Source organism: Cariama cristata, unplaced genomic scaffold, assembly GCF_000690535.1.
Source record: "Cariama cristata isolate BGI_N322 unplaced genomic scaffold, ASM69053v1 scaffold13217, whole genome shotgun sequence".
NCBI lineage: Eukaryota > Metazoa > Chordata > Aves > Cariamiformes > Cariamidae > Cariama > Cariama cristata.
In genome coordinates this window covers 5548-20588 of record NW_009626132.1, presented here as the reverse complement: position 1 = coordinate 20588, position 15041 = coordinate 5548, and the positions used below count along the sequence as shown (strand labels likewise).

Here is a 15041-nt window from a genome sequence, read left to right as displayed (position 1 = left end):
GTGACACTCTTAGGCACTCCCATGTCAGAGATCCTGACTTCTCTCAAAGTGGGCTGAAAGTGGTTTGAAGGGGTAACAGGCCAGTTTCACGTGATCACAGGCTTCATTTCCTTAAAATAACAAGGCTGAACAAGAGTAAATTTTTTCTAAAATTTTCTTATTTCTAGTTTTCTAAATATCCCCTAAATAGTTAAGAGTCGTCTAAATAGCTATTATTCTCTGTTACTCTCTTCTGATTACATGCTGGTTTTGTATAAAAAAAAAAAATTGTGTGCTGTATTGATATTCTGCCGTTTGGCAGAAGTAAAAGCATGCGTCCTGTCATTGATCGGTTCTACCTCAGAAAGACATTAAAATAATGTTCTAGTTGCATGGAGAAAAATAGTGATTGATGATTTGTTAATTCAACCATGCAAATAGCCAATGAAGCTTTAAAGTTTGCATACTCAAGTCTCCATCAACATACTATCAACATTTTTCCACATTATTTTATTTTCATCCCCTCTACGCTCTTGTGTTTCAACTGCCATTTACACTCTACAATGCCTGTTCTCTGTTTTTTCCATTTTATGCTTTTAGGGAGACAAAAATTGCCTTTCAGTGTCTATTTACGCGGGCCTAGTGCACCAAGCTCTACCCTTGCATGTGGCCCGTAATTGCTGCTATAGGAAAATGTACCAATAATTTATATAACAGGAAAGAGTTCCAGCATGACATTCTTCAGCTTTTGTGTTTGTGGAGAGAGAGAGTGCCTTTTTTCCTTGTGATACAAATTAAGTACTGCATTTTTCCAATACTCTTTCACCGCAACATGGCAAAATACTGCTAATGAACATATGATCCTTCCTCCACTTCTAGTGAGCAATGAAATGAAATACAAACTTACCTAGAAGCCATGCATAAAGCCTTCGGTTGAGTGACATATCCCTGCGCAGTACTACATGAAGGGCTGCTGACAAAATTCTGATCATGTCTGGACGTGTTGCCTGAAGAAGTAAGGAACAGTTTAAATATAACTACGAAAAGTAACACATTTTCTATGCTAGCAGCTTACTGTGCACTAAAACATAGTTTATTTCATGTTCTGACATTTCTGAATTTGGAATAGTACAAGAAAACATAATTTTGCTCTTAGGAAACCAAAATATGATTATTATTTGCAGCAGACACTTTGTAATAGTATGCACTCTTTATGAACAGCAAAAATACTTGACTCCATTAACAGTTTATTTTTGTTACAAGATCTCATCTTGTTTACTAGGTAAAAGCCTTGGAAGCAAATTCAACTAAAATCCAGTGTAAAAAAAAAAAAAAATATCACTGAAGAATTTTAAATACCTTTTAGTCTCTTACTACTTTAAACATTTGTGTAAGTCTTAATATTAAAAAAAATGTTGTCTTGGCAATTTTGCCATTCTAGCACCTAAACAGAAACACTCCAAATATTCCTATAGTAATTGATAAATGTGAACTAATCACTTACACAGCAAGAATATAGTTCTTTTTGCAGGAAAGTGCAGGTTTCCCATAATTTCTAACAAGGTGAGAATCAACCTTGCATAAATTTTCCTCCAGGAGTAAACTAAATCATAGATCATTAAAAAAGAAAGCGATTAACAATAAATGCAGTCCAAAAAAAATTACGTAGGCATTGTAAGGTCTACCTCCCACTACTGCTGGGGCTAACTAATCACCCAAAACCAATAATAATTTTCAATTCTCTAGTGTTCCGAATCAGTTATGTTAAGAGGATTAACTTTTGCTGCTTTTGAACGCTGATAATGGGAAACCTGCACATGAACAGATAATTTGTTTTCTTATCAAATCAGAGCTTCTGCATATACTAAACATCATAATTTATATTGGGTTTGCATATACAGAAGTTAAAGTTAGCTTCAAAGTTAACAAATCAAGTTAAAAAGCAGAAGGGCAGAGATCATGACATAAGAATAGCCAAACCTATCATAGAAACTCTTACATATGACTCTTGTTCAAGTTCAGAAAAAAAATCATTAACAAAGACTGACTAAATACCGCTAGCGACTTAAGAAGTGGAGTACATTTAGGAGTTTGCCAATTCATCTCTCACATGTTAATAACCTACCTGGCTCATGTGGAAAGGAAAACAGAAAAGGATAAGGTCCAACGTGCTCCTCTGTACTAAAACACTGGTATCTTGCACTGATGTGCTTACTGCTTCCACCTGAAGTAACAGCAGACCCCCCCAAAATAGTTATTTACTGTATTATTTTAAGAAGGTAGATATAAGAGAACACTCACTAAATAAGAATAGTTGTTTATAAATAGTGACATGTACAAAATGAAGTTATTTTAAAATTTTGAATAAAACAGGAAAATAAAGTTTCACCACTGAGGAAACACATAATCAACATAGATACCCTGAACTATACAAACATTAAGCTTCTGCTTTTTTATATTACCAATGAATATCTTAAGTTTAAAAGACAAAATAAAATAATTTTTCAAAAAACACAACAAAACTCAAACACTTTTAACTGAAGCATGTCACGAATGGAAAGTTTTATACAAAACCTAAGCAGTTCTGAAACATTAACTCAGCTTTGCAACACTTATCATGAACAAACACATCATCTTAATAAATAAAGTAGTTCAAAAGCTACGTTCAAAGATAGAGAAGACATCTAACCCCCCTGCCCCAGAAGTATACTATTGCATAAGTAACCAACGTCTTCATTGTTCCAGCAAAACATTACCATTAACTCAATATCACTGCCAATTATGTAGAGTTGATCCTCCATTGAAAGCTTCCTGTTCAAATGGGAGAGGACATAGGTGATCCCAGGCAAGCGAACTGCAGGGCTGGTGAGGAGGCTACCCCAGAGAGCACTGTAGAACGCCGACTGATCCACAGCTGAGGCAACCTTCTCCAACAGCGTGTTCGTTCTGCAGTAAAATTAAGTCAGCTGAATTACGGCATGTATCACAGTCCTTGCCCCTGCCTCCAGTTTTAATAAATATAAAAATTAATTCTTACAGGAAGGTCAAAACTTTCTTCTGAGAGGTCAAGAGAAGCCTTAATTATATACTGAACCTTATAATACACAGCCTGAACAGACTGACCCAACTAGCAAGCCTGTGGGCCAACCTGGATTGCAAAACACTTCTGCCTGCCCACAGCTCCTCCTTACGTATTCCTTATGTTCAAAGAGCAAAGCTACTTAAAGCCAAGTGTTGCTACAGACAGAGGTTTCAGAGAGACAGCAGAATGGCATAGCTACTGAAGAAAAGAACCAAGCAACTGGCTTTTGCCCTCTCATTCCTTGCACTGAGCACTTCTGGCAATAACAGGGCATAAAAATACCACAATTCTTTAAGCAGAAGCAATCCCTTTCCCTGTCCTCATTTCTCCCCACTCATGTGGCAGCACCTCTACACCCTATGGCAGGCCCCGAGAGGCAAGCTCCATGTCCTTATTCCCTGTTATAGTGGTACTAACTACACTGTGTGTATCTACCCACGCAGAAATAGAAAAAGACAACCTTAAATTGCTCTCCACATACAAGTCGTGAAAATTCTAGCTTCTGAAGTTGGAAACAGCAAGAATATGTAAGTGTGTGAACAATTCCAAGAACCCAAAGCCTTGGAGTGTAACTTCACTCTTTAATACGTTAAGATTCTACCCCCAGCACCCCAGACATCACGGTCCAGGTCACTCAACCAGGCCTTAGGCTTGGCTGGATAAGAAGAGCTATTACCTCCCAGGCCACTCTGCTAGAAAGAGAGTAATAACCTGTAAAGATAGGTGGATTATTGATGTCTCTTACATAGGTGGTTTAATGACAATTTAGGTATCACAATGAGTAAATCTTAATGATGGAAGATTTGTTATCTTAAATTCAGTTAATGTATGTATTTCAGAACAGCAATAATATGGCAGTACTACCTTAGAGGAAACCCATGGAAAAGAAACAAGCAGTATGTTCCTAACACGTTATATATCTCAATCCATAACAAGAATCATAGAATTGTTTAGGTTGGAAAAGACCCTTAAGATCATCAAGTCCAACCGTTAACCTAACACGGCCAAGTCCACCACTAAACCATATCCCTAAGCACCACACCTACACGTCTTTTAAATACCTCCAGGGATGGTGACTCCACCACTTCCCTGGGCAGCCTGTTCCAATGCCTCACAACCCTTTTGGTGAAGAAATTCTTCCTAATATCCAATTTAAACTTCCCGTGGCACAACTTGAGGCCATTTCCTCTTGTCTTATCCCTTGTTAGTTAGAAGAAGAGACCAACATATAACACTAAGTCTACTTAATGTCAATTCCCTTTCAATAACAGGAACAACTAACAGTTGATTTATAATAATTAATGTTAAGAATCTTCTACCATACTATTCCATTGCAATTAATATGACTGCATAAAATCAAATACTACCTATCTTAAAAAAAATACACATACAAGTATTTAATGAAAAGCTGCAGCAATAATTAAAAAAAAAAAACAAAACACAAATCAAGCACACCACCTTATTAATATATCTGTCCTTACCTTTCGTAATACTCTGACCCCTCCTCTAACCCAGGTAGAATCCCAGTTAATAGTCCTTGCAGTCCTGGTTTCAATGTTTTCCCCAAAGGGAGGTAATAAATCTCATACAGACTCAATAATGTTGGCTTGACAGACATAGCGGCATTAGCAAGGAGTGGAAATAGTCCAGAACTGTGAAAAATAAAATTTTTCATTTTTTTAGGAAGCTTTTCATGCGAGTCAATTTCATTTATGTCTTAAGACTGTTACAGGCATGTCTGTTGTAGTTATAAGTATCAGGTTTTTATCTTAGAATTTCACACAGGCATAGATCACCACACAATATGAATGCCTTCCACATTGACAGGTTGGTATGTCAAGATTAATATTAATGAGCTTTATTACTATTGTGATAGCAAGGACTGAAGGCCCAGACATAACTGTGTCTTTCACCAATAAAACAAATATGATAAACCAGAAGCATCTCTGCAAGACAAAATGTTAATTTTGCCCACGTTGAACTACATCACAACGGAAAACGTATTTAAAAATACATTGTCTTTGCACTTATTAAGAAAAAACAAAAATGGATGAGAACATTTGAGGAGATTTATAGAAATACTGTTCTGTAAGAAAAAAAATTGTATTTTATTTCAGCGAGTAACTTAAAGATAAATTTTAAGACATTTGTACTGTTAAGTAGCAACAAAATATATATTTACTTCAGAAATTCAGTCTGAAAACAGAGTCTCAAACTAAGAGTAAACCCACTTGTCCTGGTTTTGGCTGGCATAGAGTTAATTTTCTGCTTAGTAGCTGATACAGTGCATTTTGGTTTTAGTGTGAGAATAATGTTGATAACACGCTGATGTTTTAGTTGTTGCTAAGTAGCACTTATCGCAAGTTAAGGATTTTTCAGTTCCTCGTGCTCTGCCAGCGAGCAGGTGCACAAGAAGCCGGGAGGGAGCACAGCCAGGACAGCTGACCCCAACCAACCAGCCAAAGGGCTATTCCATACCACAGAATGTCATGTTCAGTATATAACCTGGGGGAGTTGATTGGGAGGGGCCAATCACTGCTCGGTGACGGGCTGGGCATCAGTCAGTGGGCGGTGGGCAACTGTGTTGTGCGTCACTTGGCTTTTTTAGGGTTTATTCTTTTGATATTTTCTTTTTCATTACGGTTATTATAATTATTATATTATTTTATTATTATTATTGTCAGTATTATATTTTAGTTTAGTTATTAAACTGTTCTTATCTCAGCCCATGAGTTTGACTTATTTTTGGATTCTCCTCCCCATCCCACGGGGAGGGGGGAGGAGTAAGCAAGGGGCTGCGTGGTGCTTAGCTGCTGGCTGGCAGCCACTGATCATGATGTAGCATTTAAAGGATTGAAAATATTGGAAGTATGTTTTGAATTTATTACGAATGTAAGTTCATGAAAGTTACAAACGTGATCAGCTAAGGCAAAGTTACCTACCTGCTAAAAATATTTTTGCTATTGCTACTAAATACCATGAATTACTACAAACAATACCAATCGTCAAAGGCATGTGAACACAACTGCAATTTTCAAAATCACTGAGGACTCAGGTTGGAAGACTCCTGACACACGAACAAAAGAGTGAAAGAACAGTAAAAAAGGTAAGTTTGAGACAAGGCTCTGAAAATATACACCAACAAATCTACTATTTAAAAAAAATAAAAAACAACAAACAACTTTGTGGATACAAGGTCATCCATGCTACAGGGAAAAAAAAAAATCTGTTTAAAGTACAAAAACATTTCTTAAAATTATTTTTGCTGTTATCTATCTAGAAGAACTACTGTTTTGCCATTGTCAATTGGTTTCTTTTTTCTGCAGAAAATGCCTTTTTGTTCAATAACCAGCACACTAACCCACAGTCTTTCTCTGTAAGGCTACTACTCATCCTTCAAGATTCGATGTTCAGACACTGTCATTCTGCTTTCATGAAAAATACTGGAATCTTTGATAATGCCTCAATGTGAATCTCAGTATTCTCCCAAGCATCAGTAACAACGGCTTTTAGTTACATTATACAAGGTAGCATTTTCCACTATCCTAGAACTTATTGTTAACAAGATATTAGAGCTACTGAATCACTGCACAAGCCAAAAATGTGAGCAATGAGTTCATGGTATCTTTAAAAACATGTGGAAATACAGAACTGAGACGCTTCCTTTCCCCCCACTCCCCAATGTAACTATATATAAACATCTTGACCATGCAAGACAGAATAGCTGATGTTACGGCATACAATTTATTTCCAAGAATTAATACACACCCTTGCTACCTAAACAGAATTCTATTTTATTTTACTATTTCTCCAACTGATGAAATTCTAACCTCCAGGGATAGCTAAAGATTAAGAACCATGTGTGACTGTGTATACCTACGCATACATCCCTCTATGTGTTATGTAATGAACAGCTCCATGTCTTGCCTGCCCCACCCAACCAAAAACCTGTTGAAGGTTTACATTAGGTTTATTTTCACTACACTTACTTTTCAAGGTTATCCTTCCTTTTCATTATCATCAGTTCTAGAGACTGACAGTGAGAAAAATTTTGTACTTGCCCCCCATTCTAACAAAATATGAATCTTTCTGTTCTGTTGATGTGATGGCTTGGAAAAGAAAGTTTCTTGCAATAAACTAAACTCAAATTCTTTTCCAATACCACTTAAATTACAATAGAAAAATGTCATGTGACTACACTGAAATAAGCATTAACACTTCAATTACTGTACATACTGTACATACGTGCACAATACTTTGTTTATTTCCATGAAGAAATAATAAATTCCAGGTTTTCTAGCACAAAGTTGGTTCCTACCAAAAGTTTAGGAGATCTGTTTATCTTCTGATATACAGTATTCAGAAGAACAGTACTACACAGGCACCAGTAACATGAGGGAAAGAAATTGATTGATTCTTGCTATATAACAAAGCAATATTATTAATATAAAATGCAATAAAATAAAAGCATTGCAACTATGCATTGGGAATGGAGTTGTTTAAACTGTTGTACCTGTAGAGGAAAAGATCTTTGGCCAAACGCTTGGGTCCAATGATTTTGAAAATGATCTCATATGTTTCAAGTGCCTTCCGATGAACCCCTCCCGGCAAAGCTGGATGAAGACATTGTGCTAAGCGCTTGCCTATAGTCAGCTTTTTCGGTACCACCTGGTACTTCGCATTGTTCTGTAGTACCTGATAAAGAATTAAGAAAAACAGCACAAAACAAGTTAAACATCAAATGCACATATTATAAATGAGTTCCTGAACATGGTCAGTAAGTCACACCACATATCTAGGTTACAACACAAAACAAAACAAAACCCCAAACTTTTTGAATGTACCATGGAGCTTTTTCTTTGCAATGCCTTCCATTTGTACACTTGCTGTAGATGGAATTGCCAAGGCATTTAAAACTTCACTTGCAATGGACTCCTTACTTACAGCTTGTGCATTTCATTTTACTCATCCTTTTGAGGACAAAAATTACTATCTCAATTTGTTAAAATCAATTGCCAGTAGCTCAAAGAGGACCATGAAACTACAGGTGGTGAGTTTGAGATAACTTTAAGAAACCGTCATAGAGTGAGACAACATACAAAGTTTTACCATTGCCTGAAACTATATAATCACTTCAGGACTGGAACACAGAGTTGCATTTACATCTTTAGATTTTTCTTTCCTAGTATCATAGCCTTCACTTCATGTACACATGCAGCAAGAACTGTTACAATCAAAAAAAATGAAAGAAATGGGAGTTTATACAAAGAAATTATGCCATTGGCATTGCCAACTGTACTGTCAATCCTGCTTTTCCACAAAGTTTAAAGGGTACAATGTAAATACTTCAGACCTGTAATTTTCTATGCCGAATTCTGCAAGGCTTCGCATTGGTAAAATGTGTGCATGTAAAGGGAACTCTTATGACCCTGACTGGAGATGCTAGAAACACACAGGACTGATTAGAACGAGATTTTTATGGATTTCAGGATCTGTATTCATTTGTAAACTCCTATTAAAGGTGATATTACACATGATGATATTACACACTCAACTTATTAACTGTTAAAACTAATCAGAACAGTAACATGCTCTGGTCAATTAATTATTTGAGCCCCATTTTATATCTCATGCTTCATAAAAATATTGCTAATATTTATACTGGCTACTGTTTTTCAGACTATTTCAATAACATTGAACAACATTAGAAGCAAATGTCAGTAATAAAAAAAGATGTTGCATTTACTTCCACTAGAAATGTAAATAACTTTTCCCTTTACTTACAAAGGGTTCAACTGCAAGTCTTAGGCATTTGTTTGTTTCGTTTGCTCCTTGCACATGCCCAACGTTTGGCTCAGACTGCTAAAATATTTGCAAGAACATTAGACTGCTAGAACTTTGCACCTCTATATTTTTACACCAGTACCCTTTGTCAGTTCCTGAATCTTTTCCAAGAGCACCTGCCAGGCATACCTTGTTTAGCTTTCCAAGTGCCGATATTAAATCTGCCCATTCACTGGAATATTCAAAGTTCTTCAGTGCTTTGTCAACAGCTGCTACATAGTTTCTGTACTTGGAATCAGTCAGTAGCTCCAGCTCCTCCGTGTTCATCCTCCCACGGTGTCCCCACTAGAGACTAGCTTGCAATTCATGTACAGACATTACCTGTTCAAAAGGAAAAAATAAAAAACTCTGAAACCACTGTTTCCAGAGACATATTATTAAACCAATTTTGTGTAAAGAACACTGCAATTTCCTCAAAGGCATTACAAAACATCAATCTGAAATCAGTTTACAGGAAATCCTAAACAAAAGCTAATCTATTGCACACAAATATTTAACATGTCCAAACCATATATTTGTAATCAAGTCCTCTTTAAAAAAAAAATCCCCACAAACCAAACAAAAAACCCTAGAGAATGAATGCCCTGCCCCTCCCAAAAGCACTGTTTATTCTAAACCATGCAACAAAGGGATTTTTTTGTTTTCTTTTTTCCCTCTGGGTCCATCACCAAAAAATCCCACCTTTCCACAAATCGGCCCTTCTGAAAACAGAAGACACCAATCTCTCTGAATCATTTCCAGCCAGAAGAGAAGAATGAAGGACACATACCATAGTCACACGCTACTCAAGAGTACTTCCATGCATCAACACCTCCTTTTACAAGACCTGGTATTCTAATTCAGCAATGCAACTCTACTTTGTCTTTATATTATCATCATCCACGCACAACAAAAGTACATGTTTACTAGTGTTCTGTCACCAGAGGCTTTTCAATTTGCTCTATGTATTTTCACCACATGCCAGTCTACACCAAGTAATTAAGATATTCTAGTTCCAGAAACACCACCTCATACTTTTATAGGCCACACACTATTTACTTCATGAAGTTCAATCACTATTAAAAAGAAATATGTTGTTAAAGCTACTTTAATCACAAGCGATTATAACTTCTAATGGGAAATCCTACTGTAGCATGTCTGTGAAAAAGGCAGCTTTTGTGCCCCTTTTAATTGGGGTCTTTTGGGAGTTCTCTCTGATACTCAGCTTCAGAAGAGCCTTCACACTCAGCAGATGCTGCTTTCTTCTGTCTTGATTAAAGGAAAATGGGAAGAAAATTGCGTGCAGAAGCGCAGGCTGAAGCATAGTGGACCAAAAAAAAAAAAATCCAAACGAACCATGAAACAGGTATAAAGAAGCTGCATTTATCAGACTGTCTAGCAGATACCACAATAGAGAGAGTCACACTGAAAATGGAGGCTTCAGTGAGCCCTCCCAAAACAACAGGGAGAACATGCCTCGTTGGCCCCTATTGCCAGAGAGCAGCAATATGACAAAAGAACAGGACTGTTCGAAATGAAAACGCCGAAATAGAGCAGAAGATTTAGCAGAAATAAAAAGCAACATTGCCATTTCTGATGGTTCTACAGTTGACAGAGATAATAAACCCACTTTAAATTCTGCTCAGGAAAAAGCTTAAGTGGTTTTAGACCAGTCAGAAAAGACTAACAATTCAACCTGCATTACTTCGTGTAATAAACACACTCCAGTTGTACAAGATGTATCAAAAACATGAATATTTTCTGCCTTTTATCATTTACGATCAATTTAAAGATTTTTATGTGTCCGTATAAAACATTTTATTTGATTTGTGCTATATCCATCCCTCCCTTCAAATACTGTTCTCCCCAAAATGGCTACGAAGCTGCTATTTAATAACTTTGTCAACAGTTCTTGTACGGAGTTACCGCTGACTGAACAACATAAACCCCTGGGACTCATTACCCAGTATTGTCAGCTACCTGAAGGCCAACTCCTTGCCATGTTCTTGAAACAATCCCCAAACCTACAAACTACATCACTATTAGTACTGTTTTACCTTTTCAGCACTCCAAAAGGTAAACTGAAGAAAGCAGTACTCCGACATCTCCAAATTAATATAGCAGTAAATCAGGCTCACAATTTCATCATCATAATCTCATCAAGTTTATCACTAAGTGCCCTGGCAGATTTTTGCTCCCTCCTTTTTGTGCCTTTAATTAGCAGGTGCTTCTGAAGACAAATTGGTAAGAACTCAGCTTTAATCCTCTAAAACTTCATTTTTATTAATGCTTGAAGAATATTTTTTAAAGTGTTGCTTCAGTCAGAGAGAGTACACCAGCACTCTGGGTTGCAGAGAGGGACCTTCAAGAACCCTCTCACCCCTAACCTTTCACGTGTGGGCACATGTAAGGTGCCAGACAAGCCTCTCTTCTGCCATCATCACATTTACCTTTTCTTCTACAGAACAACCAAAATTCCACATTAATAATTTCTTTATCCTTATTACTATCTTTCTCCTCATATTGCTCATCACCTAGTTTCTCAGCATTGTAAGGGAAGTACAAGAAAGAAAAAAAAAAAATGAAGAAAAAGAGCTGGGATAGCATGAGTAAATAAAAAGGCCAAGAATTACAAATCTTTTGCAATCTTGATTCTGATGGCAGACTAATAATGACAGATTTGTCTCCAAGGCAGAACAGAAATGCAAACCATTACTTAAAACCTATATTCTGGGTGCCAAATTGTTAGATTTTGCGATATCCCACTGGCATAAAGCACTTAGATCTCACTTTTTGTTTAAAAAAAAAAGTATTTCATGTGGTTTCATTTTATAATAACCACCTTTCTTTAGATTAAGTCCAGAAAAAGAACAGGTTTGCTTTGAAAAAGCTGTAGAATGCCAACAGATTTCTCAGAGACAGTTGCACAACCACCAATGTCTGATCTCCAAAAGTATTAACACTAAAAAAGAAAAAAGGATCAACATACAGAAGCAGCACAATTCTCATTTTTCCAGGCACAAAGGATGGAGAAAGAACTTGACACAGCGAACAATACTTTGAGTGAAGGAAGCATCAGCATCCTTTTTTTATCCAGCTAAAGTATAAATGCAACCACTTACGGCTGAGTGGAAAACAGGGCTCTGTCTTCCTCAAGTGCTTGAAAAACCTGAAAGCTGAGAGTGGACTGATTCGGGATTATCAAAGGTTAGACAAAACCAGCAGGAACACAGGGTTAAACAGGTAGCTTTTTTTCAAACTTACTAACTGCTCAGAATATTTTCTTCATTTTAAAAACAAATAACATTAACAAGAAGAAGAAAAAAAACATACTCTGTCTTCTTACTACTCTATGGTTATGGTCTCATCTTTCTTAAAAAAAAAAGTTTTATATAGTTTGATCTTACAGGGAGAGAAATAATTTCTTCCATGTTTTTTACCCACAATGAGGAGTCTCTATTTGAAACAACGTATCTTCCAAATCATATCAGTAGCCATAATAATCCAGGGATGCAGAGAAGATACTATGTAAATATTATGTATTAGTTTTATAAACCTAGCACTATTTTTATTCTAAGATCATTGAAACTACAGAAATGCCCTTTTTTATTAGTTGTCATACATAAAAATATACTTGTCCTACAAGGTTTACTTTTTCTTTAGCCTGAAGATACTCCAAAATACAGTTTTTAATTTTTTCTTGTTTCTGTCATGTATTCTTACTGACACTTTTCTGTTCTCTTCATTTATAATAAAACTATAGATTTAACAACATCTAGTTTCATAGCACTGATATTTCAATACAATGTTAAAGCTTAGCAATGTCTATCTCCTTATAAGTATCATAGCCTTATTCTTTCACGCTTTGCTACTTTGAAAAATGAGATAAATAAGAAAATTTGATAGATGAAAATAATTGAAAAATAGTAGTTTCTGCCACACCAAACAGCCCAAATGATAAACCATTTATCTTGCCATTCCACAATCACCATTTAGCATGAAGGCCAGCTTTCCTTGGAGTGTTCTTTATTTATTTATCTTTTTAAACAAAGGTATGGAGAGCTCCATGCTTTGCTTTTGTTGGTTTTTTTTGTTTGTTTGTTTTGGTTTTTTTTCCCTTTTGGCACACCTAATGAGACAAGCTTCTCAGACTGAAGGTTCACCTCCTCTCATAAGTCTGGACATAGGTAATCATCGACCTGGCAGATGACCATGCCTCTGGTTAATGGATGACAAAAAGCAAATGGGGGTGTCTGAGCAGAAGACTTATTATCAATGAGGAAGAAACTACCTAAGAAGTGCTACACACTTTCAAATTATTTCATAAAACTAAATTTAAATCATAATTGATTGCAGAAGTAGGTCTTGACAGTTACTACCTTCCACCTCACTTTCTCACAGGGATTAAAAAACAGACACCGCACAATTCTGGATATACCTGGATGCCTGTAGAGCCTACGGGTATGACCTTGACAAGAACAGCAGTTACCTGGGGCCGCAGATCTCCTTTTGCTGAGGCTTGTGTATAGCGTGTTTACAGAGCAGGCTTCAATTCCCTTCATCAGCGAGGTGGTTTTCCTCTGAGTCGTGTTGAGATGCTACTGCTACAGCTGTGCTTTCCACAGCAAATGCTCATCCTTCACAACTCACGTGCCTAAGAACCTCCTGTCTAACATCAACGCAAATTATTAACCTGTTTAAGAGGCTCTAAATGGTTTTCAATGCAGCTAAAGAAACTTGATTGAGAACAACAGCAGCTTCATCAACACTTATTCAATAAAAGCAGTTTTCATCTAGATTCTGTCTCAATTTAATCACAAGGTTACAAGACTTCTTACTTCCCAAAGATTCATAAGCTCTCCAGTATTTGTTGTACCCCAAAGCTCCTCTTCAGGTTTGATTTGTTATTGTCCCACTCTCACATTTCTCAAGCCTCACAAAATTGCTCCTCTTGCCTGCTTCACACCAATCTGCAATACTGAAATGGTCGCTTTCTGGTACAGGTCAAGGGGATGATTGCTGTGGAGCACAAATCTGTGTACGTCGTGTCACTTCAAGAATCCTCAAGATTCGCCCCATGTACTGCAAGAACCTGAGCTCACAAAGTTGCTCCCTTTGAATTCCTCAGAGTTTCAGCTTTGCAATATTTCAAAGCTTTTCTAAAACTGTTTATTGTTTCAAGGATGGCTATGGGACATACAGTAAAAGAAGTAATAGATAATTAAAAAGCAGGTGAGAAAAATTTCAAATTTCACAGTACTGAGCTATTGCTTTTTAAGCTGTGTACTGTGCTCACATACCGCGCAGGTAACTGCAGAAACACATATTTATTTAAATAGACTTGATATAAACATAGATTTGAACACATGGAAAACAGAAGCCTTGTCGTTTGGTAAATTATTATGCTTTGCTTCCCCTCAGAAGCATTTAAAAGCATGAATAGCAAAATAAATACTGCAAATCCCAGGCTAGACTCTTAAGATAAAAATCAAATGTTGGAAATACATGTATTCTTCTATTACCAAAGATAAAGATGTTCCATTTACAGTTAATTACTCTATTTCTATATTGACTTTCTACAGAGTCCTCTTATTTCAGAATTTTTCAAAGAGGCATCTCTAATGTCTTCTGAAGAATAAGAACCTTTTGAGCTTGTTATTTTGGACAGTTGCTATTCAGTATAGTAACAAAAGATGCAAAAAACCCCCCCATATTACCCAAACAAAACATAAAAACCAAACTGTATAATTAACTATAATTAGCCATGATCTCATTAGTATCCTGCAACAGTATAGAGCACTTAAGATTTAATATTGTGATTAATAACTTCCCAGTACACTTTTCTTCCCAAAGTTCACAAGTGGAAACAGCTTATTATATTTTTCCAGAGAAAAAAACACACTACTTTAGGTGTTCAGATTCCTTTCCATGACAAAATTAAATTAAATCAGCATAACAATCTGTGCATTACCCATACTGTCAGCTTCTAAATAAATACGAGATGTTTTCCTGAGACTGATTCTCATTCAAACAAGAATTAAATGAGAGAAAACCTATGGCTTGTACTACAGAGTTTAGATTAGGTACCCAATTGGATGTGCTCCCTCCTGGCTTTAGAATCTACAAAACATGCATATTATGTATTATGCTTATTATT

At 36.4% G+C, this 15041-nt stretch overlaps 1 protein-coding gene across 1 annotated transcript; it reads right to left on the bottom strand.

Annotated features, from left to right (window-relative positions):
• Window positions 1-24: 24 nt before the first annotated feature.
• LOC104164540 (protein dopey-1-like) lies at window positions 25-9228 on the bottom strand. Its single transcript, XM_009703895.1, has 7 exons — window positions 9035-9228; window positions 7575-7756; window positions 4543-4713; window positions 2736-2925; window positions 2105-2203; window positions 887-1016; window positions 25-110 (listed from the first exon to the last, which is right to left on the bottom strand). Exons 1-7 carry the CDS (start codon window positions 9170-9172, stop codon window positions 25-27), a joined length of 996 nt encoding a protein of 331 aa, XP_009702197.1. The 5' UTR covers window positions 9173-9228.
• Between the last annotated feature and the right edge of the window lie 5813 nt (window positions 9229-15041).

What these genes read in the sequence shown, in the direction of transcription:
- LOC104164540 (XM_009703895.1), bottom strand. Translation starts at nt 9,172, where the DNA reads ATGAACACGGAGGAGCTGGAGCTACTGACTGATTCCAAGTACAGAAAC. An exon ending in CACTTGGAAAGCTAAACAAG is followed by an intron (nt 7,757 to 9,034) that starts GTATGCCTGGCA and finishes ATTCTTTATCAG; the next exon opens with GTACTACAGAACAATGCGAA. An exon ending in GCAGTGATATTGAGTTAATG is followed by an intron (nt 2,204 to 2,735) that starts GTAATGTTTTGC and finishes CTGTTACTTCAG; the next exon opens with GTGGAAGCAGTAAGCACATC.